The sequence below is a fragment of the Pteropus medius genome, unplaced genomic scaffold (assembly GCF_902729225.1).
Source record: "Pteropus medius unplaced genomic scaffold, Ma_sr-lr_union100, whole genome shotgun sequence".
Taxonomy (NCBI): domain Eukaryota; kingdom Metazoa; phylum Chordata; class Mammalia; order Chiroptera; family Pteropodidae; genus Pteropus; species Pteropus medius.
In genome coordinates this window covers 975,827-1,001,232 of record NW_024352149.1, presented here as the reverse complement: position 1 = coordinate 1,001,232, position 25,406 = coordinate 975,827, and the positions used below count along the sequence as shown (strand labels likewise).

Below are 25,406 nucleotides of genomic sequence, written 5' to 3'. Positions count from 1 at the left end.
CCCATTCTTTTTTTTTTCTTTCTCTGGAATTCCATAGACAGTAATTAAGGAACTGGAGGCCAGCGGGAGGTCAGGGAGCCTTCGTCAGTGAAAACAGGGATTGTTTGCCACGTACAACACTCCCTTTTTTCCTTGTGGTGAATAGGAGATTTGCTTAGAGCTGATGACTTATGCCTTTCTTACAAGTTATGCAGTTAGCAAGTAACTGGGGACGCAGTCGGCAAGCAGAAAGCAGCTAATTGAATCCAGTGTCCTCACTTTTTTTTTCCTCCGGATCGTAAGCTGTGCCGGTGGAGCCTGTCTGATCATGTAACTCCAAAGGAACACGTTCAGAAGTGCCTAATCCTCGCTTTGAGATTACAGAGTTGACGAACCAGAGAGAAGACATTCTCAAAGTGGGGAGGGGGTGGGGATACCTGCAGCGAGCTCAAAGTTGCCCCTTAGGCCTGCTCAATGCCGAAGCCGGTAAGTTCCCAGGGTATGTTTAATGCGAAAGAAAAAATGTGCTTTCTGTCACTTCAGAGAAAAGCTCTTGATTGCTCCTGGCTATGATGCTTCACTCTTTTCAAATTCCTCTAGACGTGCCCTCCTTCCCTGCTTGCTTCTCGACCTTGTAACTCTAGCATTCTTTCTTGGCACGCTCACTCAATACTAAGGCATCGCTTTTGGAGGACAAAAGTGAATATTATTTTGAGAATAAAGTGGGAATGCAAGCGATTGAGTGTCCGGGGGTTGGAGCTCAGTTGTCAATTGTGGAGGCTTTCAGTGTGGAGGACTTGACTTCAGACAGCATTGCATATTGATTTTCGTAAACCTACAACCGATCGGCTTCCTTCTCTTAACTTTTCATTTAATGCCACTGACAAAGCGGACCTAGGAAGTTGAAGCGTATATGTCTGCTTAGGTGCTGGGGTTAAACGGGTGTGCGAATTTCACAAGAGAATACATTTCCAATACTTTTCAGAAATGCTTGAATATCTTAGTGTTATGTGCTGGCTCTTGAGAGATAAGTTGACTTAGCGGCTATTAATTGAGACAGCATGTGGGGTGTTGGAGCTGGAGAAGCAGGCTGAATGTGTTTCTGCAGAAGGCTCAGTTGTAACCCTGTGCTAAGCGTGGTCTCAAGTGGTCTCCAAAAGGATTCTAGTTGCTTCTTGCAAATTCGATCTAACCTTTATTATAGCCCATTACTCCTGCGCCTGCACCACTGTGCCATGCACCTTTTGAAAAGTATTTGTTCTGTTGTGTCAGAGTCACAAGAACTGTTTGTTACAGTGTCCGGTGAAGTATCTGTTACCGACCTGCAGTGACAGGCTTAAGTTGAACAGTGAGGGGATGCTTTTACTTTGCTCCAGCGCACAAATGTTTGTATCTACAGATGCTATTAATTGTGTTCCTTTTTTCCGCTCATCCTTAATGTAGCTGTGTTATAAGAAGTCCTCCACGCTGGCTCCGTGTCTTTCCTATTAGAACATTGCAGATGTGTCAGGGATGCACATGTTCCAAAAGAAACTGAGAAGGAAGGAGGCTCCACCCTCCTGCCCAAGCCAAACGGGCCCCATAGGTTCCCCATTCAGCACCCTGGAAGGCAGTGGTGTGCTATCTCTTTAAAGCAGCTATAGCTTTGTGCCTTGGCTTGGTCACTTTGTTATGGTTAAAAACTGTGGAGCCAGCTGTCTGCAATCTGATGTAATGTTGCCATGGAAACCAGAAATGAAACACTTAAGCATTCACCACAGAATTACTACATATAGCATTAGCCAAAGTAATTAAAAGTTGAGCCATATGGGCTTTCTGGTGGAAAAATATTCAGTAGAGAGGCTTGAAATCAAATGTTTCTGTTTACAACATTGTAAATCTACTTTTCCATAACCTTTGGTGGGATAAATTGCTTTTTTTAAGTAAAGGTTTAGAGGTAGGGGGGTTTATGCAGATAATTGAGTTTTCACCTCGTTTAAAAGATGAACAAGTTAGACTTTATTTTAGTATTCTGACCTGGGGCAGGGCAGAGAGGGGAGGAGAGACCATCTACTATTTAAATGTGTATAAATATGTACTGTTATTTTTTTTTTCATGGTAGTTTATTTAAAAACCTGTTTTGTAATAGTTCTGAATTTATTTCTTGGAATCAATCATTCATTTTATATACAGTGCAGATTTCCTTCATGTTCTACAAAGTTCCTCCAAGTGGGAAGATTTCTTAATTTTTTTTCCCCCTAATTCTCACCCATCCATCTCTGGGGGTATATTTTTGAAATGAAAAGATAATGTTATTTCTAGCATTCAGGAAGTGGCACATGCTTCTTTAAAAGGAGAGACATGATATGAGGAATTTAAGCTTAAAAGAGATTTAAGTTGAAAAGAAATACATGCCTTTTATAGAGTTTTTATGTTAAAACAGCTGGAGAGAATTTTTAAAGGGAAATATTTGATATCTCTTTTTCCTCTGGACTCAGGAGGAAGTGAGAAGTCAACACCTCTCCATCAATACAAAGCACCGTTCAACTCCATTAACTTCTAGACTTATAGGCTACTTAAGACATTTTCTATTTTAAAGAAAATATGTGTTTACATATGTCCATATATATGTATATGTACTATGTATATATAGAATGACTGGTTTTATTTCATATTTTTCTTCATAATAATGGTGATGAATCTGTCTTGTCTAGTGTTCGAAACATGATAATGCAAAGAAAGTTATTGGTTGCCATGATTTGTCAGAGGCAGACATCTCCAAAATCTTCTTATTTTAAGAAAAATAAAAATAACGTTAAAGTTCTAAAGAGCTCCTGTTTCTCAGAACTAGATGGAACATGTGAAAGCAATCAAATGAGTACCTGGAATATGTTACTTTTCACCACAGTGAATCTGGGCAGAGGAAATTAGGACGGGTGGTGGGGGCAGTCATTGCCTTTAAATCTGTTGTTCTGGTTTAACTATTTTGATTTCTCCCTGAAAATTTCCCTCTGATAGCTCATTTCCTACATGTGATTTGTGTCTTTGCGGGCTCGATTTTTGTATTACTTCTTTCTATATCCTATTTCTCTTTTTACTTCCCCCATCTCTCTCTCTCTTCTTACACACACACACACACACACACACACACACACACACACACGTGATGTTCATCCTCTAACATAGCTTCCTGTATCTTGATTATAAACAGCTTGTGCTTATTTTATTTTCACTTGACTTCAGAATTTTTTCATGCGAATGTTACAGATATATATTCTAGGTTTGTCCCCTTGATATGTCCAGAGACTCTATAATCTCATGTTGATTCTTCTGTTAGACTTGCCTGGCTTTTGAGATGCATCAAGAAGGCGGAATGTTTTTAAATACTCATGTGGAGTTCCATGCACTGTGGTTTTGTTCAGGTGCCGATTACCCAGAAAGAGGGTTAACCAAGTTCTCATTCCTCTGGTTGACCGCTCCATTTCATCGCACATCAACAATTCAGTCAAGTAAAAATGAAATTCAAACCAGACAATATCATTATATAGTAGGAGCTGTATTATTTCATGTTCATTTTTTACATTTTGAATTTTAGACCAGATGCATTAAGCCTCTTGCTAGTAGCATGCCAAGTAGCCCCCCTCCTTCCCCACTACCCCCATTCCTCCAATTTCTATTCTTGATTACCAGGTAACCAGTCCTTAACTTTAGTTCTGAAATGTGTATGCAACATTTTATGTAGCAGTTTTAGAGAAATGGAACATAGATATTGATGCGCTTCACAGAAGGAAAGCCTGAGAAATACCCCTCCCTGTCAGATGACTTGTCATTTATGGATTATAATACTTGTTCTTCAGTGGATGCATGGTTTGCTTACAGTCATGCAGGGAGAAAAGTACAGTGGCTCCACGCTGGGAGCTTGGTGGGAGGAAAGAAGCCAGGAACTGGGTTGTATTTATCCCTTACGTAGAACCAAAGTACTTCAGAAGTATTTGTGGACTCACAACACGCACCACTTTTATGCCTAAACCGTTCATGTAATCTCTACCTGTGACCTCTTGAATTCTTGTCTGCTCACTCTTGCTCACCTATTTTCTTGTTTATAAAGTTGCAACGAATGGGTGCATTTCCTGGGGTGGGGGGCGTCTCCATATTGGACTCAGGTTCAGAGATGTGGTTTGTTTTTATTTCGTGTTTTCGGCTGAGGCATTTCTCTCCCGACTCTTGCAGTGAACTGGGTTTGAGGAAAGGAAATGGAGAGAGGGCTGTTGCCAGGATGAGCAGGCTTAGCTGGAGCTGCTCACCAGCTGCCCAGGGTGTGCGGCGGCCGTGCGCTTCCGCCGTGCTCTGCGCTCCCGCGAATGCCCGCGCCCCGGGTGCGTGCGGCAGCCCATTTCCTTGGAGACTTTTTTTTTTTCTTTTTTGCTTTTTTTACGTTTTGAACAGATAAAACAGAGGAAGCTGCATAGTGAATGTTGGAGCTGACTTGGAAGCAAAACTCATTTCGTTCACAAGGAAAGGATTGTTTTTTGCCTGGGTCACTGCTGCGGAGAGAATTTTTTTTTCTCTCTGTAATGTTGGATACTTGAGGGAAAACAGCTGGGCTGAGCATACTTGAATCGCTGCAAAACGAAATGGGATTCTGGGGAATATGGACTGTACTGTATGTCTGAAAAGGTCAGCTTTTTCCCTTGTCCCTCTTGGAGGAATGTAAGGGCTGTCCTCATGCTCGCCTTCTGAGCTCTTGGAAAGAGCTGGGAGAGGCGGAAGGGATGGCTGAGATGTGGCAGACGACTTCACAAGTGAGATAGAAGGCGGCTTTTTGCATCTCTTCCCTTTTCCTGCCCTGCTGTTTTTGATTTTCGGGGGGGAGGACTGGAACAAGTCAACAGATTTTCGGTTTGGAGAAGTAGTTGGTGACCACGTTTAAACAGCAAGTCCTGATGGGCCAGACAGAGGAGAGCCTGGCCCAAACCACAGCGGCACAACGAATTACAGGGCCAGCCTTGGAGAGCGTCCTGTGCAGTTCTCCTGAAAGAGGACCGGGAAGTAGTTGAGACAAATGCACCGCATGCAGGTCAAGGGCAAGGGTGTATGTTGTGCTGCTTAGGACCTAACTCTCCACTCATTAGGCCTTGAGATGGTAGGTGGAGCTTCATGAACCTGTTGGGCAAATTTGTTGGTACCCCAAGTTCAGCTGCAGAACTGCCAGATTTCAGACTGGCAGTGAGGCCAGGCTGCCCTCGGCTGCAAGAGCAGAGCTCTGGAGGAGCAATTATCTGATTAACTTTTCCTTTGTTTCTTTGCCAGTCAAGAGAACAATCGGATGATGAGACCGAGGAGTCCGTGAAGTTTAAGAGGTTACACAAGCTGGTAAATTCTACTCGCAGAGTGAGAAAGAAACTAATCAGGGTGGAAGACATGAAAAAGCCCAGCACTGAAGGTAAAAAAAGCAAACTCCACCCTGCTTATTCCAGAGTAAATCATTTGGGGTTCGTTTTTCGGTAGAAAAAAAGAATATGATTTTGAGTGGAAAATGGGTTGAGTTCTGGCCAAGGCTGGCAGAAAGAGAACCAGGTCTGCATGTTAGCAGGCCAACTCTCAGCATGTTATGGGGTGAAGGATCTGGTGTCCGGTATTTTGGGGGCTCAGGAATTTAAATAGTATAAAGAAGAGAACTGGCTAGTATATGACAATGACGTCTTCTCAAGGTGTGCCATAGCTTTAATTTTGAGCTTATGCCATTTTATATAAACTTTATTTTATAACTTCCTCTGCTCCCAAAAGGACAGCGGTTCTTGCCCATCGAATTTAGTGGAAATTTGACATACATCCATCTCAAACAAACTCCTAACGATCAAGGCACTTCATATCCTTTTGGATCTCTGAGGAATGATGTGTTCTTCCTATAAACCGTCTCAAGTCTCAGTTCAAATGGGGCTTTGAGGACCTTCCATCCTAAGTGCATCCTTGAGAGCCGTATTGCTGGCTCAGCCACTTGTCAGATAAAGCAATAATGTCAACAGGGGTAAGAGCTTAGATTTATTGGAATGAATAGTTAACCTTTTAAGTGTAATTATGACAGTTTTAAATCACAACTGGATCGTCTCTTTTTGTTAGTAATATGCATTTGTAGCATCTTGAAAAATTCTCCCCAAAAGATAAAATAATAAGATTTCCTGTTTGGAAAATGATGAGTGAATTAGAAAAAAATACTAGAAAGAATATGTCTTTTTTTAAAAAAAAAAAAAACATATTACTGGTTAAAATTTCACATCTACATTCTGAGGAATTTCTAGCTTTTAATATATGGATTTAAAAATTCTCATTAGAGAGGCTTTTTTGTTGTACGTGAATAAAATCAAGCCGTGGAGGGAACGGAATTTCCCCTTATTTACATAGATGAGGGTTTCCTGTTATTATTGCTGTTTTTCATTTTCATCCATTGTAATTATTTATTAGTTTAAATCCCCTAGAGTAATATTGAAGGTAAAAGGGTTACTGTGAGAGAGTGGAGGTTAAAAGGGAAAAGAAAGGAGGAAAAAGACAGAGATCTGATTTATGATCAATTTCATAACCTTAGAGTTGTGTTTAAGTCCAGGATTTCGTTTGGTTGTCATTTGGCATGATAATTCTGTGTACTTTTGGGTGCAATGCTGATTTTACATTTGGATGTTTTAAAAACTTGCCTTCTAGTTGTGATTTTGACAGTATCAAATATAAATTCATTTCCTCTCACTGTGACAGCTCTTAATGGACTCACATGCACAGTTTAGTTGACCATATTAATTAGAACCATATGGAATTGCCATCGTTGAACTTTGAGGGCACCACGTTGTAAAACCTCGTGCATCGTGACAAAATTAAGTCTCAGTATGACAACTAGGTTAAGGAGTCTCGTCCATAAATGAGATAAAATGGTGAAGTACTTAGTGTTGGGCCTACCACCTAGTCACTGCTTCTTACACGATCGTCATGTGCATTGGGGCAGCCTCTCCACTAGGATAACATTTGTAAAAACACAGAAATATTCTGTCTTGCATGTTTATCTCAGTAAATCAAGTCAACCAACTCTGAGAGACATAGTTGAAAAAAGGAAGAATACACCAAAAGAGAAAAATGTAATGACCGTCTGGACATCTATAGGGAAAAACATAATGACCATATGGACATCTCACTCTGAACTTGAATTCATCTGAGTATGAATTAGGCATCTCGGATGGATGATGGATTCAGCGAGCTGAGTCCCAGCTTACACCTCTGATGTCTGATAAGTTGGGGATCTGAGGTCGGGGTGCTTCTTGGTATTGCCAGGAGAGGCCCCAGGTGTCTGTGCAGCTCAGGGTGTCTGCTCAGGGTTAGTCCCCCCAACATCCTCCTTGTCTACAACTCCCTCCAACTCCTGCATAACAGAACTGTCTGCGGTTCCTCATTAGCAAAAGAACTGGTACTCACTGCCTCGGCCCCTGTTTCCACCATTCCCAATAACCTCTCCCTCCGCCCCTGGACCTTCAAAGATGGATCTTTTTGACTTCCTGCATGCTTGTGCTGATACTAAGTTGTCTGAATATTTATTGAGAGCATTCTGTGTGTCCTTTCCTAAACACTTTAGATTTTATGTTCCATTTAATATGTCATCCTCAGAATAGCCACCAGAGGCAGGCATTAATACCATCCTCATTTCACAGATGAGGAAACTAAGACACCAAAAGGTGAAATAATTTACTCAAGGTCACAGCCAGCCAGCAGAAGACCCAGAATGAAGTCTGGACAGCCTGACTCCTCTACATCCTGGGTCTCCACTCTGCTCCCACATCTCCCTCACCCCTAGCTCCGGAGGCTTGAAAAGCCTGCAGTTACAATCCTTTACCCAGTCTCATCCTTGTCACTTGAGTTTCAAGTCCTTCTTAGGGGCCTGGATGACCCTAGGCAGTATGAAATTGTAAGCCACGTCAGTGCCTTTCATCTGCCCATTTCTGTGTCTTTTTCCTGCAGCTGATCCCTTCCCACCCCCTTCCCTCATCGCTCTAGCTCTTCCGTAGCCTGATAATGAATCATTCGCTCTTGTACTGTGCTTTTCACCTTATAAAGTACCTTCACCTATCTCTTTTCATTTAATTTTATCCTCTCAATACTCTGGTAGTAGATGTTATCAAGATAGATAGGCATTATTATAGGTGAGGAAACAGACTGAGAGATTGGAGTAATTGCTGGAGGTCATGGAGATGGTGCGTGGCAGAGCCAGGGCTGGCATCCAGGGCATAAATCTAGGTTTTTGGCATTAAGTCATCCTATATCCTGTTTCCTTCTGCCTATCAAAATCACCTTTCCTTCTGTATTCTGATCTCAGCTAGAGAATGTGGGAAGCAGATCACACCAAATGATGATGGAGTGGAGTGAGCACATCTTGACCGTTATTCTCTTGGTAGGATAGTTCTACTTTCAAGTCAAAAGAGAATGAGAGAAGGAATGCTTTCAACCCTAGGAGTCAAGTTCAGGCTGGGATTTCAGGCCTTAGGGCAGGCAGACAGAAGAGTCTACGCCACGGGAGGCCTGCCCTCAGCACAGGTTGATGTGGCCGCTTTGAAAACATTTGCCACACTTCCCTCCAAACACCTCACCCAGATGCTGACTTCTGGAACCAGAAAGTAGAGCTACATATGTCATGGATATGTGTGCACCAGCTGGTTCCAAACTCAAATGTGACATGGAGGTATTGGAATCTCTGATGACAACCCTAAATAACAGAGTCTAGAAAATTTCCAGACCACCGTTGAGTGACACTTCCTTAAAATATTTCATCAACCCACCTGACTTTCCTGAAGCCCCTTAGGATACCATGGGTAGAGAAGGACCTTTGCATGCCTTTGTGGATACCTGGGCTGCGTGTTAAGCCATGATCTGTGATTGTGGACTGCTTTTACAGAGAAGTCTGCTCTTGGGCCCCCTCAGCCACCAGGCTGTGTCCCTTGATGTGGCTTCATCATTTCTTCCTGGAAGTGGAGAGCGGACTGTTTCTAGAAGAGGTTGCCTTTTTTACTCTCAGCAACACAGAGACCCTCGGTCTCCATACCTTACTAGTTGAATGTGCTGAGGAAGGAGCAGGAAATTTTCATGGTATTCGCACACTGTCTCTGATCTGGTGAATTCCTGTTAAAAACCTAGACCCCCATTTTAAACTCTGCTGAAAGAGCCAGGAATAATTCTCGAGTGAATATATTTGTGCTGCAGATTATGGAGAACTTTGGCCTGGGCATAGTTTTAACTCTCCCTCCCATCTCCTCGCCATCAAAGTCAATCCTGGGTTGTATTTAGTAGCAGTAGTCCTTTTTTTTTTTTTTTTCTTTATATTTGTAACTGTAATTCCCATTAGTTGGAAAAATAAGACATTCTTGGAATTTGAACGGACTGCTCCCAGTCTGCTCCTCTCTGAAACCCTCTCTGAAGCAAGCGGCCCTTTCTCTTTATCTCTGACATTTCGCCACACGCTGGCACCCTCATCCCAGCTGGTATACTTAGTGCCATGTCTCTGTTCCAGGAAACTTTGTGTTTTTTCCTCTTCACAATTCAGCTGGTGGAAAGCGGCCGCACTCCACAGTTTCCTTATAATTAGAGGGACACAGCCAGATAGGGTCACTACACCCACAATTTGACCTACTTCTTTTCTCACATCTGTTCCCATAATACACACAGACAAGAACTCAGTTTTCCTGCCAGCAAGTCCAAACCTTTCCACTGGGCTCCAGAGGGCTTGGCGCCGTACCTGGCTCCGGCCAGGGCTTCGAGAGGCGGAATCCTGGAGGAGCACTCGATGGGGCTGCTTGCGTGTCCAGGCCCTTAAATGCCCTTGCTGCTCCCGGCAGAGCCCGAGTTAATGGGAGGGTCAGGCTGGGATCACCCAGTTCCCTGGCTTTTTGTGTTTGGCCTGTCAACTGGGGACCGTTTCTCAGTTGCATTTGTAAGGTACAGTCCTTTGTGGTGTTTCTAAACCCAAACTCCTTTTGTGATTTAATTACTCAAATGGCATATGTACCAATAAAAAAAAAAAAATGACTGTCAGCCACATGGCATTCATCACTCCAAGTATACAAAGCCAACAAGACTCAACAGGAGGGCATTTTAGAAGGAGAGAGATTCTGATTCCCGGCTTCTAAGGATTGCATTTAGCATCTGAGGAGGGCAATTACCTTTAAATGCTAAGGAATATCGGTGTAATGACTGTCTTAGATTTTCCAAATGGCATTTTTAATAGGTCTGCTAAGGTGTCTACAAAGATGTTTAAAGAAGGAGAAGAAAACACATCCGCAACCTTTTAACGTTAAGCTCGTGTGAAACCACACATTTGCAGTTTGTTTTTGTTTTTGTTTTTTTTGCATGCATTTACTTAAATGGGAGCCAGGTGTGTGAAGAGGGTAAGTGAAAATGGGAAGGGGGATCACTGTGGTTTCTGCGTGGACTCACTTAGATTTTTTGCAGGGTGAGGGGAGGGGCACACATAGAAAGATCTGTGAGAAAATGCGAAGGAATGTTTACAGGAGGCCCTGAACTTGTCTGTGTTGGTTCCTCTCCAGGCGGGGAAGAGCCCATGTTTGAGAATTCCCCTGTCCTGGATGAAAGGTCTGCCCTTTACTCCGGAGTGCACAAGAAGCCCTTTTTCTTTGACGGCTCTCCTGAGAAACCTCCAGAAGATGATTCAGACTCTCTCACCACTTCTCCATCATCTAGCAGCCTGGATACCTGGGGAGCTGGCCGGAAGCTGGTCAAAACCTTCAGCAAAGGAGAGAGTCGGGGCCTCATTAAGCCCCCCAAGAAGATGGGGACATTTTTCTCCTATCCAGAGGAAGAAAAGGCCCAGAAGGTTTCCCGCTCCCTGACTGAGGGAGAGATGAAGAAGGGTCTCGGGTCCCTGAGCCACGGGGTAAGTACGGATGGCGTTTGCTTCTATGACAGCCACCGTCGTAGGCACCACCTTCTGGTGTCCCTGGAGGAGGTTCAGAGTGTCCGGAAGCAAATCCGCTTGAAGAAAACAGATACTAATTATTCATGTTCCAGAGCTTTTCTCTGCCAGCGTCCCTCCAGAAAAGGAGTTAACAGCATGACCTGTGACCTGCAGCTGCTCCGGCAGAGGCCTAAAGGGGGAGGGAGCTGTGGAGTCCCCAGCAGGAGGGTGCGCGGGCGCCCCTCGGTCAGCGAGTTCAATATCACCTACGTGGTGGAGCGGAGCCTGTACAGCCACCTGAACCTGACCCAGCTAGTGCGTCCTGCCTCAGACAGGACCCTGAGCAAGGCTGAGAAACAGGACCTGAGGCGGTGCTTGCTGGAGGAGGATGAGGAGGCAAAGAGGAAGTGGGCCGCCACAGTCGACCGCTGTACTAAAAGGGTTCTCTTGAGAATCCACCAGAAGTCCGTGAGTCACAAAGATGGTCACCAGGATGGCCTTGTCATTTCTGTGATGTGCACTCAAGCATTATGGCCTTTCTTCTGTGGAGCCTGGTGTCCTTCCCTCTCTTCTTCCTCATACTTTGTAACTTCAGGGTCCATTCCATCCTCATCTCAAATTTCTGACCCTACTTTCCGTGAATGATGGCTTCTCCTTCCTTTCCATTTGCCCTCTTGCCAGTCAAAGCTGTTTGATTTTTAATTAGAGCTAAACTTCGAAGCTGATCCGAAGAAGGGCTTTCAGAATACTGGGGTGGGGTTTGGCGCTTCTAGGAATGATGGCTCTCTTGATTTCTGGCCACCATGTCACTTGACCTCAAAGAAGCTGATTCAAAACAGAGGACATTTTGCCCTTAAAAGAGATGCTTATTCTTTTAGTTAATTAAAACAACAGGAACTAGCTCATGGATGGAGTGCCATGATCACAATCACCAATTTGGTGATTTGGTAACATTGTAAGTTCCGTTTCTTTCATTAGTAGAGACCAAAGGAAATTTCTTAAATCTAAAGGGAAAAAAATTAGAACCCTTTCCTTTTACTTAGGTCTAGTTGATGTTCTTACCTTTTTAATCAAAGGAACCAGTATTTAAAAATGTCCTCCGCCACTCTGTAGATTCTTGTGTATATATTGCAAAGAATAACATACTTACTTTCAAATAATAAAAGGTTTTTCCATTTTATTACTGAATTATTAGAGACTGTAAAATTTATTTTCAAGGCATGACTTATTTGGAACTTGAGAATATAAATATTTTCCCCTTGAAATTCCCACTCAACTTTCAGTTTGCACAATAGCCCATGTAACATGAGTCACAGCGAGGAGGAGCTGGTGTGTTTTCTGGCCCTGCTGTCCCCTGTGCTCTGCTTATTCCACTTGGGACTGCTGGCAACGTCCCCTTTGAAGGGTCTGAAGCAACAGACTACTGCGGCCTCTCAATAGGGCCTCTTCCACGGTTCCTTCACTTTCACAAATAAGACGTTCTTCCCCAGGTGATCACTATAATTTAAATTCATTCGGTCACCTTCTGCTTTTGTGGAAATGGGGACCGATTGGCCAGTGCACCCTTCAGATGACCTTTTCCGTTTGAAAAGGATCCTTAGGCCTGTCCTTTGCGCTTAGGTTTTCTAAGTAGTCCCACATGTATTGACTTTCTTGCTAGATCTAATTTTCCATCATCTCACATTCCTATCAGTCTGGCAACACTTTTGTTAGTAACGACTTTTCTTCTGGTTCTTTCAACATCATGGCAATGATTGGGGCTGGTTTTGTTTTTGTTGTATAATAACAGAATCCTTTTTCTCATTCAGTTCTGACCCACAGATCTTTTGTGAAACGTTTGTGGCTAACCAATTTTGGTGTAATTTACTTTTTACCTTTAGAAGTATTCTGCCCAGTTTGTCTGCCTCTATACCCTTTGATATGACCTTGATAAAACAGATCCTCTTCTTCCATTCATTGATGACTCAGCTCCATGAGTTTAAGTCATGTGATACTGAGGATTTTTCTACACTGAGCACCTTGAGCTGTTCATGTGTGTTACTCGGTTAATGATATCACTTTATAAAGAGTTTTTGCTCCAGAAGTTATATTTCTGAGATTAGTGTTAATTAACATTGTGGGTCTGCGATTAATTCTTCATTGACATTGAATATGGACACCTGAGCATTTTTTTCCCCCTTGTAAAGGTGACCCTGTGTCATCTCTATTCCAGGTGTCAGCCTGAGGCTGGGTATTTTTAAGGTACTGTGAGCTTGAGGCTGGACAGTATTAATACTTGTTGAAACATGCGTTCAGTGCTAAATGAGAAATTTGCACATATTTTTTATTGTAAGTATAATTATACAATCAGGAAAACAAAATTTAATTTTCTAATTATTCAGAGAATGTAAGGGAAACTAAGTGTTTAACAACAGAAAGCTTTTTTTTTAAGAGATTAAGATGGTTTCTTTGCTTGGTTTACTTAAAAAGTTTTTTTTCCATCCTTTCTGTCATATATCTCCTTCATTTTATCCAAAAGTATACAGTTTCCTTTAATCTTCAGGCTTGATCTTTTTCTCTTTCAAAATATGCCATATTTGCTTGACGAAACCTCAGGGAAATGATAACGCTTTGTATTCACTGGAAATGGTCACTTGTCTTGCTTTTTATTTGGTCATTCGATTTTCATTTGGTGGAACAGACATGCATGACATTTTGGAATTTTGTCCATTTTAAAAATTCAGCCCCCCCAAAACTACATCTTTTCAACTGCATGACCATTGCATTGACTGGCTCTCCTCATCCACAAGCATCTATCTAAAATGTCCTAACACTGATCTACACGGGAGATGTGTGAACTTAAAAACTTCATTTAGGCCTCATTTATGGAGCCCACCAAAGTCAAAGATTGATTCGTTTCCTTTTCCTTTTCTCTTTGCAATCTTTTTTCTCTGTTGAAGGAATGGTGCTCTCAGAACTACTTAATATTACTGAAAAATTCAAAGATTAGTTCAAACAGTGTTCATTGTTACATTCTTTGTTCTTCCTACACTGATAAAGAAAAATCAGTTCCAAAATTAGCGTATCACTGGGAGAGGTTTTTTTAGTTGATAGTTAAGAAAACCAGTCCACTCTTTAAGCTTTTTACTTTAGGAATAAATGCATACAGCAGGCAGCTGAAGACGTAAACGATTTTCTTACTTATTACAGTTATAGTTTTCACATGAATTCTTTGTCAGTTATTTCATATGCATCAGAAATAAGATGCTGGACCTCCAATGTTGCAGTTGATGCTGGAATTTAAAGCAGGGACTTGCAAAAACCAGAAAACGATGAGGCATCTGGGTGCCATACTGTGTCTGTGAAGTCCTGAGTCACAGGAAGAGAACTAGAATAAAATCACTGACTTTGCAAAAATGAGAAAATCTATTTAGCATTGCAAGCCAGAAAGGGAAAGTTAATGTTAAAAATTAGCCTGGAGAGGTGATCAGAACCTTGCTTACCAGATTGAGGATTTGGTGAGTGTTTTTGCATAAAGAGGCCTTTCTGATTTTAGAGAATAGATATAGGTCTAGTTAAGTTGACTATAAAGGAAATCAGATTGTCCATTGATGATTTAATGTAAAATTAGAATAGTGTCCATTGGAAATCATGTTCATGGTAGAGCATTTAAAACAGCAACAGTAGCTTTGGTGAAGAATAGTTGTGTGACACCCTGAATGTTGGTGACCCCGAAATGCCTCCTGTAACACTTCTGCATCTCCTGGCCCTCCCTTCTGCCATACCTGCTGTCTCTCACTTATTGGTCCATACCTGGGATGCTCTAGTTTTATAATTAAAGCTCCCAGAACATAAGGCCCAGGACTAAGCTCTAGTCCTTCATTTGCATATTTAGCATGTTGACTGAATCTAAACTTCAGTATAACAATTGTTGGAACAAGCTACAATTCTCAGTGTAGCCCTAATGAGAAATCACGGAAGAAACCAGCATTCATAGAATGTCAGCTTTGTGCCAGGTAATGTGGTAGAAGTCTTCAAATATATGATACAGATAGTATTTTACTGACGAAGAAACCAAAGCTCAGAGAGTTTAAGTCCTTTATCTGTGGTTACACAGTAAGTTAAGTGGCAGAACAAGGATTTGGATCCACGTGTGTGTGATTCCAAATACCTAGACATTTTCTTTCTCAATTTGGTTAATGTAAATCTAAAGTGCATTTATTTTAAATAAGCAGTATTTATAGTATACATTGTTTATGTTCGTTTCTTCCGTTTAATAGCTGTTAACTAAAGTTCTTTGAGGAACAGATAGCATAACATATTGGAACCCAAACTCCTATTCAACTTTTATTACCAGTTGCTTAAAAAGATAATCAGTTGTAACAGACTTAGTGTGCCTTAAGTTTCTTTTTCTTCTTACAGATTTTGGTGGGCTGGGGGGGTGGGGGGTGTCATGGAGGTGGTTTTTGAGTAACTTGCTAGAAAAATAAAAGGGAATTCAAACCAAGTTCTGGAAATATAAAATCAGTGAAATACAAATAGTTCCGTAAAGTTTGAAACCAGCTGAAAGAACATTAACGTTTTCATTCTTTGTAAATGTGTGCTTTTCCTATTGAAATTAAGGAGTGTGTGGTCAAAGTCACTGAATCAACTTTTTTCTTGGCAAATGTGGCGTCCTCATACACTCTAAGAAAAAGGGTCATACTTAATTAAGTTGGGCATTTAGATGGGAAAGTCACCAGCATTTTTAGCTAGGCCAGGAAAGCAATAAGTGAGTAATACTCTTGGCCTGATTGGACTACTATAAACATAACCTGTTTTCCTTTTTCTTAGCAATTTAAAACTAAACAAAAAAGAGTCTGTTCGAAAAGTCTTCTGTCAGTGGCAGAGCTGTAGGACTTCAGACTGGGGTTTCCAAGACCCTCCGAGCACATGGATCCCTCACTACTTATCCCCTTATCATAGCTACTGTGCTCAGAAGATATTAAGGAGACTGGGAGGGAACGTCTGTTGCTAAGAGACAGGGAATCTTAGGACACTTAGCACCTGGATTTTTTTTTTTTAAACTAGTTGGTTTTTACATGTTAAGGGGGTTCTTTACCTCTGGCGTAGGCACAGCCCCAGTGGCCCATGGAAGGACTAAATGAGTGAAGTTTCCCTTGAACATGAATCATGTATTTTTTTTTTCCTCATCATTTTTCGTTTCCTACTTTCATCCTGTAACGTATTTGTGATTCAGTGATGTCCTACAAGCGGGAAGTGTGTTGGGTTGGTGCACCGCTGGCCGACTGAGGCATAACCGGATTACCCCTGCCCCGCCCTCTCCTTTCCACAGAGAACCTGCAGTTTCGGAGGATTTGACTTGACAAATCGTTCCCTGCACATTGGCAGTGATAACTCTGACCCAGTGGTGAGTATAACGTCAGAGGGAAAGCAAGAGGTTTGCAGTCGAGTGATGTGGCTGACTTAGCTTCCCGTCTAGTATCTGTTGAGAGTTGATACTGGGTAACCTTTTCCTTGGCGATCCTTAATCATAATGGAAAGAAGCCCTGTTTCACCCAGCAGCTCTTCACTCTTCCACGTGGAGTGAATGACGACCACCTCTGGCCTCCATCCTTTTCCTCGTTGTAGCACCATTCCTTCAATGCCTTTCTTTCCAGTTTTCTCCCAGATGAGTTTGGCTGCTATGGTGCCAGTCATTTGCGCACACGTGCTTTTGGTTCAGACTAGTTTGAAGTGCACATGACTGCTACACCCAGGTAGTGCGACGTGATGGAGCCCTTGATTTGTGCCAGCATAGCTAAAAACTACTCTTATCGTAGGCCAAGTACATAGCCCCATACTAAGCCTAGGTCTTTCTAAGCGGGGGCGTCTTAGAATGAACCTACTGTCATTGGGGCCAAAGCAAACCAGACGCCTGAAGGCCAAGGTTACTTTCTCCTCAGACCTGCTGCTTCTGGTTCGCTGTACAAGTGGCTCCCCATGTTTACTAGCTAAGATCCCAGGGATATAGGTGAGTCTTATATACAGTTTTATTTTTCTCTTATGCATATTGTCAGGAAGCTGTGAAATTAAGATCCATGGTTTATATTGTTACAGTCGTGGTTATATTGTTAAAACAGTCATCTGTAATTTTCAGACGGTTTGAGAATTTCCTGAAAAAGTAAAACTGTATTATTTGGATATCAAATTTTATTGATTCATAAACCAATAATTTTATGTAGTCAGTCTTTTAAAAAATGAAAGTATGAGTTTTTTCCCCCCATTCTCTAGAGAAAGTTGTTTTCTGTTTTCAGTGAAAAGTAGGATGAGAGGTGACCACAGTCTATCTAACTTGTTCAGAAAAGGAAATTTACTCTTAAGAGTAGACCACACAAAGTGCCACGATGATGTAAATCTGATCAGATGTTGGACTTGTAATGACTAAGATTTGCCATTTTATTCTTACCCGTTCCTAGGTGATTCACCAGTATTGTCTTTCTCTTCTTCCCCACGTTGGGATTATGTGGACATCGGTCCATCTAAATTACTCTTTATTGATTAAATACATCTTCTTGAGGATTTAAAGTGGTAGAAAAAACTGTAATAAAAGAATGTACTTAAGATTAAATAAAATAAAAAGTTAACTCCCATTCCACTTTAAACAAATAAATAAAAGCTCCTTAGTGAGTAGCTTTTAATTTTTCATCGAGAAGATAAATTAACAGAGCACCAAGTTAACCAGAAAAATTTCAAGATCTTGAGAGATACCGATATTTTTCTGAGAGGTAGAACATTAGTGATAAGAGTAATAAAACCTGTTTGGGGGCTTCATTTTCTCTGATTAAAGGTATGTGTAACATTTTGTTTTGCAGGGTAAAGAAGGAGATTTTGTGTACAAGGAAGTAATCAAATCACCCACTGCCTCCCGCATATCTCTCGGAAAAAAGGTGAAATCAGTGAAGGAGACAATGAGGAAGAGAATGTCTAAAAAATACAGCAGCTCTGTCTCTGAGCAGGTATGCAGCTGCCGAGCAAAAAACCCGGTTGGTTCCTCCTGACGAGGAAGGCTGAGGATGGTCAGTCTGAGATTTTAAATGGTGCTAAACAGGTATTCACTGGCGATAACCTGGCTCCAGGACCATGTTCCCTTTACGTAGACAAACATTTGGTACAACAAACATTTATTAAGAACTTAGGGGTCATCCTAGCACCTTGCCTGGTGCCAGGAATACAAAAAGCAAGCTTATCTTCTATGTATGAGAGAGAGAAAAGACAGACATGTTAAAAAAAAAAAAAAAAGATTATTATTTAGTGCAGTAAGCACACAAATTTGAACACGAAGGAAGGAAGGATTTGATTTTCTCAAATACCCTTTGCTACAAAAGGGCTGTCACGAGAATCGAACCTAAAAAGACACTCGAATTTTCTTAGACTTTTCAAATGTAGCGTAAGTTGTTCTGAGATGTAAACTCAGAAAACTCAGATGTTCTGAGATGTAAACTCAGGTCTGAGATGTAAACTCAGAAAATACTCCTTGTCCACAGGACTTCTTCAGTAATCATGTTTCCACAGAGGTGTTGTCACTGACTGGCTCTGTCTGTGATCATTAAGGTATCACAGAATCGATCCCGTCCAATTCTATAATTTCATCACTAGAAACATGACCAATTTCTGTCTTAATTGTATGGAGGTGGGGAGGAAAGACATGGAAAGCTGAGCCTTGAGGTAATTTTGACCATTTTCGAAGCACCGTTCTCCGGCACCTTTATAGTATTCATTTTGTGGTCTGTTGAAGTACCTGTGCACACTGGTGGTTACTTGATATGCAGGTAATGCCCCGTTATCTACCAAATTAAGAACAGGGAAAGCAGACATTTTTGCTCAGCTGCTGCCCTCTGGTGGGCATAAGAAGCTACAATCAAAGCATCCTCTTGTTGAAATCACTCTGAACACCAACTGGCCAGCCCAGCCACCCACGCTATGATTCAGACAAAGCCTGCACAACATCTTCAATTTATTACAGTGGTTCTCACAGGGGTTGGGGGTGATTCTGCTTTCCCACCATCCCCAAGGCACTTGTATAGTCACAGCTGGGGTGGTGTGGGTGGGAGCTGCTGGCATCTAGTGGATAGAGGCCATGGAGGCGTCTTAAAATGCACTGGACCGTCCCTCCATAACAAGGAATTGCTCATCCAAGATACGGACAGTGCTCAGGGTGAGAAACCACAGCTTATTAGACCTACACAGGCAGTAGGGCTGCTTCCAGTGTGTTTCTTCCACAATTATGTTCCGTATTCTTTGCATTTCTTGTTTCTACGGGTGTGGGAGCGATGGTGAGTCTCTGTTTCTGCCTGGAAATGAGGCAAATTATGTGCTTTCCCATGAAGCAGATGTCATGCCAATGAGAACAGCACCTCTAATTTAAAACACTTTATTTAGTTGGCTTTTCCCCTAAAAGCTCATTTTGAGCGTTTTTCTACAATTTTACTACTATATACCAGTCTTATATTCTTAGTTCTATGGTGTTTTTAAAGCAGTCATTTTATATAATTAAAAAAGAAGCGATCATTAAGCTTTTGGGGGAGAGAAAATTAATGTTGCAAGTTTTGCTTGTTTTATTTAACTTTTTAGTAAATATACCAACCCTTCTGGTAAAGATTTTTGTCTGCTTTTGTTTCTGCTATATACCCAGCACCTGTTTTTGTAGGTAATTGATAAATACGTGATGTGTAAATGAATAATTTTTAAAAGCATTTAAGAACATAAGAGTATCAGAGATGTATATTTAATATTGCTTTTTTATGTGTGCTTTTTTCAGAAGCATTAAGAATTTAATTGGAAAGATGTCTTATTTTATGATTTAGAAAGGAGAATTAAAACGTATTCCAGAATTTATACCTCGCAGCTTCAGTAACTTCCAAGTAATGGCATCTCTGTTTATAGTTGTTGTTTTTGAGGTTGTCTGCTCACTTTCCTTAAATGTAAAGCACAATGTGTGTTGGATCAGAAGCTGCCATGGCTGTTGTCCTTAGATGTTTGCAGGACCCGCAGAATCCTGTTAGAGCCTTTCTGATGATTCGGCACCATGCAAATAACAGGTTTCGTTGAGATGGTTTGGTGCTCAAGTGTCTGTGTAATATGCCAGAGAAGTTTCTGTTTGGGCAAGCGAGCCATTCTCACTGCAGACCTTTTGAAGAGTGACATTGTTGCACCACTAAGTAAATGAGCACGTGCAAACGAGGGGCTGCCAAGCTCGTGACGTGACGCATAGCCACCCCAAAAGTGAGAAGTACTGCTGAGTCACTGGTATCAGCATTCTGATCTGAAAGGGACATCACAGCTTTTTACTAACAACACAGAAAGGAAGTAAAAGAAACTAAAACCTGGGTGATATATCAAAATTTCATTGTAGACTGAAAAACGCTATTTTTCCTGTATATCTGGGCCCTAAGTTGGTATTTCGTTAGCCAGTTTCAATAATTTGTGTAAATAGAAACAAGCGTCTGGCCTTTTTTTTTTTGAAAAGAGGAATACTGGTTGTTTTTTTTCTTTTAAGTGTTTACCTTCAAATAGATTAACTATTGTCTGACGGGGCTTCCAGACAGTGCATTGCTAATGGATTCTGCTTCATCTGCATTTGAAGTCCAGCCTCATTACTGGATTATGGTGGATGCAAAAACTCTCTAAGCCTTTGGCAAAATATTTTGTCTAAGAGGTAGACTTTTCTTAGGGATTTTAAGAATTTCCATTTGAGTGTGAAAAATAATGGTTAAGTGCTTAATTGTTATATAGGCCACAGCTTTAAAATGAAGCAAGGATATAGATTAAAAAGAAGAATATTGGCTGGAGAATCAAATATGGGTACAGTGATGATGGATTTGATTACTTTAGTTTAGGGCTAAATTGCTTTGAATTACAAAATGATACTCGTCCACGCTGATGAAGCTTAATGTTGTTGAAATCCACTGCAGGACTCGTGCCTTGAAGGAATGCCTGGCTCCGCCCCATCTTCCCAGCCTGACAGTGAACACGTGGACAAGCCCAAGCTCAAAGCCGGAGGTTCTGTAGAGAGTCTGCGGAGTTCGCTGAGCGGACAGAGCTCCATGAGTACGTCTGCTTTGTAATCGTAGATGAATTCCTTTGGAGTCAAAATCAGCCTTTTACTGAGCATCGGGTTCAAGCAGTTTAAAGATAAATAAGATCAAGTTCCTGCCCTTCAGGTTCTGTTAGAGAGACAGACGTGCAAAACATCTGGGCCTAGAGTCACCTTTGTTCAGCAGGATTAGTAAGTAGTACAGCAACGGCGCAGAAGAGAGGGTTAGGAATTTTGATCAGGGAAGATAGGGAAAGCATCGCAGGAAGGCTTGGGAGAAGGGAGGAGAATTAAGTCAGATCTTCAAGACATAAGATACGGGGGAAGGAAGGAGAATTAAAAATGTAAGTGACAACAAGTGCTGGTCAGTCACTCTGACCAGTGGTGGTGTCGGCCTAATGATACAGAGGAAGAGACTTCATTTAAATCCACCCCTTTAAAAGCATTTGGTCTTGGGCAAGTTACTTGACTTCTCTGAGTCTGTTTCTTCATCTGTAAAATGGAGTAAAAATGATATGGCTGACCAGTGAGAGGTCATGAATGTTAAGGGCTTGTGGCGTCCTCCATTGGGGAGTCACAGTGTCACCTGCATTCCCAGATCAGAAAGACAACTTGCAGAAGTCGCCCCGTCCCTGCGCCATCTAATTAGGGCCTTGAGTAGGGATGACAACGAGAAAACCCTGGACTTGTGACTGGACCCTGCTCTGGTCCTGACGCGGCTCACGATTTTACTCCTCTGCTCTCAGCTTCCTAGCTGCAGTTCCTTCGGTGCCTCTCGGCTTTGCCGTGCGGGAAATCTGCATTCACCCTTGCTCTTCCTGTTCGTCCTGTACAGGTGGTCAGACAGTCAGCACCACCGATTCCTCGACCAGCAACAGGGAGAGCGTCAAGTCGGAAGACGGTGATGACGAGGAGCCGCCCTACCGGGGCCCCTTCTGCGGGCGCGCCCGAGTGCACACCGACTTCACGCCCAGTCCCTACGACACAGATTCGCTCAAGCTCAAGGTGTGTGTCTCCCTGGCCTCAGACCTGGGCTTCTTGTTTCTTTAAGAGGTGTTCTATTCTTGCTGTCGAATGTGAGGCTCTTACGGTGCCTACTAGCCAGTGTCTCAGCTGCCTCGATAAACTGGTCTCCTCTGTAGTGAAAAACAAGAGAACCAGCCAGCAATGGGACAGGGGCGGGTCTTGTATTAATCCTCTGTCCTCGCCACTTCATCCTCCTGGCCCTGACCTCTGACCTCAGCTCCCCTCTAAAATTGCTGTTGCCCTCCGCCCTCCAGTTTCTTGCTTTCTCCAGCTGAAGAAACCTTAACTGCCTTCTCTGTGTGACTAGTGATGTTTATGTGGGACAGATGGAGTTCCACAGAATGTATGAAGCGGTTGTAGGACAGGGATGACCACTGGCATTGGGCTGGCGGGGGTAGGGAGGAATTCTTTCTTAAGAAATAAGAGCTCTGGAAGACAGCAAGGCATTCAGAGAGCTAGGTGGTCCCCCAGCAGGGCATGAGGGGGACGCTTCATCCTGTGGTGCAGGAGGGTGGGGTGGATGAGACCTTCAGCCCTCATGGAATCCAGCACAGTTGGGGGTGCTCCTTCTGGCCCTTTGCCAAACCCCCAGCCATGCGAGGAGGTGACTTGCAGTACCCTGATGGAGGCCTTCATGGTGTTTTCACATCTTCTTGATTAACTCATCGATTTGTGATTCATATTTAGAAATGTACCTGACGGAAAATTCTTTGTTCCCTGGGCTACAGAAAGGAGACATCATTGACATAATCAGCAAGCCCCCCATGGGCACCTGGATGGGCCTACTGAACAACAAGGTGGGCACTTTCAAGTTCATCTATGTGGATGTGCTGAACGAGGAAGAGGAGAAGCCCAAGCGCCCCACCAGGAGGAGGAGAAAGGGAAGACCCCCCCAGCCCAAGTCCGTGGAGGATCTCCTTGATCGGATTAACCTGAAAGTCAGTTCCAGTTCCGTCCTGGCCTGGTCACACATTGCCATCTCCTTCTCATAAACTAGGACAGCGAGGTCACTTTCAGGGAGGGGTAGCGAGGAATCTATGTCACCCAACGAGGGTGGCCCATTGCTATGATGACTATCCACTATTCTGCAGAAATAGTTACCAGTGTTCTCATGCTGCCCTTGACCTCTGCTATGGGTGACAGATAGCATGAGCCCCGGGTCAAAATTTGCTACTAGCCTCCAAGAGAATTTTTCAGAGAGCTGTGAACTTTGAGCTGCTGCCAGGAAGGGCTGTCGGCACAAACCCCTGGCACCTTCTTCCTTGGCTCCACAGAGGTGGCGAGCACTCACCCTCCCCAGGCCTCCCACCTTACTGCCAGCATCTTGTGGGGTGGCGTTCTGTTGGAGGTTCTGTTTCCTCCTTGCAAATCCATCTTGTTTTCGGGAGAAGTCACAGGCCTCGCTGAGTTAGATTTCAGTAGCTCTGTGAATGAAAGAAGAGTCTCGTCCACTGTACGTTGTGTGGCTTTAAAAGCATCAGTTCATCGCAAGGGCACAATTAAAATGCGAGCCACTGGAGCCCATCCCAGCCTGCAGTGTACATCTTCCTTAACCCATGATCAATGAAATGCCCTGCCTGCCTGCTAAGCCATAGAACTGGGAGGTACCGAAGAGCTTACAGATGATACTTACTAATCTTTCAATTAGCATAAAAATGACTATGGAGGAAGAGTTTAGGGTTTTGAGGCCGGTTGCTGGTCACGTATCACATGGCTGGGCCTGGTGACTCATTTCTGCCTTCCTTCCCTCACAGGAGCACATGCCCACGTTCCTGTTCAATGGATATGAAGATCTGGACACCTTTAAGCTTCTGGAGGAGGAGGACTTGGATGAGTTAAATATCAGGGACCCAGAACACAGAGCTGTTCTCTTGACAGCAGTGGAGCTGTTACAGGAATATGACAGTAAGTCCCTCCTGGCACAGAAGTGTCCACCGTATTCTTCGGTCCCCAGCAGGCCTCCCACGAGCAGCCAGCCATATGCTTCGGTCCCCAGAGTCCCTCTTTTGGTCCCCCTCTTTCCAAAGCCAAGGTCAATTTTATATCATGTCAAACAGCGCAGAGACCGAAATCCCCAGTGCCGATGCCCTCCCCGACTTATTTCTAGATAAGAGTTGAGGAAAATGCTGCTCTAAGTGACCGAGAATTGAATTACGGTTTTCTTAAGAAACATAGTAGATGTCGCATTAGGTACTGACGTCACATGAGGTGCAGCCTTCAGCAGGTCCTGAGGGTACCTGGACACAAGAGTGACTGACAAACTGGGGCCCTCTTGTCCAGCTGAGGGTTAATTACTTCTCAGAGCACAATAGGAGTTACTTTCTTATGGAATAGATTGATTGGTTAATGAATGAATGAAATTCATCAGCTTCCATGAAGGAAGCAGGAAATGCCTGGAGTGAATACGTAGAGCAGAGAATTCTGAATCGGGAAGTCGCAACTGAAATGAGCGCTCGTTTGTACAGCCCGCGAACAGAATGCAGTGGGCTCACAGCTTTTATGTAGTCTCTTTGAAGACGCTGTATCCTTTGCTCCATTAACCTAGTCTTATCTTGCTCTTTATTCTTCAATTCGACATCAAAAATATACCTAAAATTATTCATCGCGAAGGGAACATCCTTTCCAGTTACTGAATTCAAATGCATTTTCTTTCAAGTGCTCTGCTTCAGTAGCTAATGGCATTTCTATTGTTAAAAGACACACCAAAACCATGGTTAATGATGGGAAAAAAATTATACATTACTGAATGTATCAGGCCCAAGAGACATGGAAGCAAGTGTCTCACTCAGCGCAGTTACATTCACTTCTGCTTTATAGGTCTCCCCTCTACATTAACTGATAACATAGGGAACCACAGGCCATCAAATAGATGTCTGAACCCTAGATAAACACACTGCCCTCAGGGATAGATTTGGAGAGAATTGCGCTTGTAGTTAATATCACTTTATCAACAGGTCTCTTTAGTATTGGAGGTTTCTCTTGGGGGTCTCTGACCAGGCTGCATATAAAGAATGTGGCCCAGTGCCTGATGTGGCCTACGAGCTATATTAATACCAATTAACTTGAATCATCTAGTCTCCTGGACCACATCTGCTCTGTAAAATAGCTCATTTGCTCTTCCTCCGCCACTGAGAACAGCTGGTTTATAAATCCTGTCCATTACACTTCGTTTACCCTTCAGAACATAGGAGGAGCTAAGCTAAAATCTAAGTATAAAGCAAGATCTGTGTTTGGTCTTTGCTCTGTCACGGTGGCTCAGATGTATTGTCCTTCCCGGAATTATATCCTAAGATATATATCAGGAGATACTTTGTAGGAGAAGATCTTTGCCCATGATGATGCTCACTCGGAAGTCTAAGGAAGCTCTTTGCTTCTTCATCAGTCCCTTTCAGATGTATGCTGTATCCCTAATGCATAACGTAGCACTTC

General features: G+C 42.7%; 1 protein-coding gene across 4 annotated transcripts in view; it reads left to right on the top strand.

Moving 5' to 3' along the window:
• Positions 1-25,406, top strand: part of SASH1 (SAM and SH3 domain containing 1) — a 209,619-nt gene that overhangs the window by 169,880 nt on the left and 14,333 nt on the right. For 3 of the 4 annotated variants that reach the window (XM_039846945.1, XM_039846946.1, XM_039846948.1), the window contains 8 exons: positions 5,269-5,401; positions 10,530-10,876; positions 16,212-16,286; positions 17,731-17,874; positions 20,830-20,965; positions 21,787-21,956; positions 22,706-22,915; positions 23,732-23,882. In XM_039846945.1, coding sequence (XP_039702879.1) covers positions 5,269-5,401; positions 10,530-10,876; positions 16,212-16,286; positions 17,731-17,874; positions 20,830-20,965; positions 21,787-21,956; positions 22,706-22,915; positions 23,732-23,882 — 1,366 coding nt within the window. Of the gene's footprint in view, positions 1-105; positions 466-5,268; positions 5,402-10,529; positions 10,877-16,211; positions 16,287-17,730; positions 17,875-20,829; positions 20,966-21,786; positions 21,957-22,705; positions 22,916-23,731; positions 23,883-25,406 lie in introns of those variants that run through there. The other variant, XM_039846949.1, reaches the window with a different exon arrangement.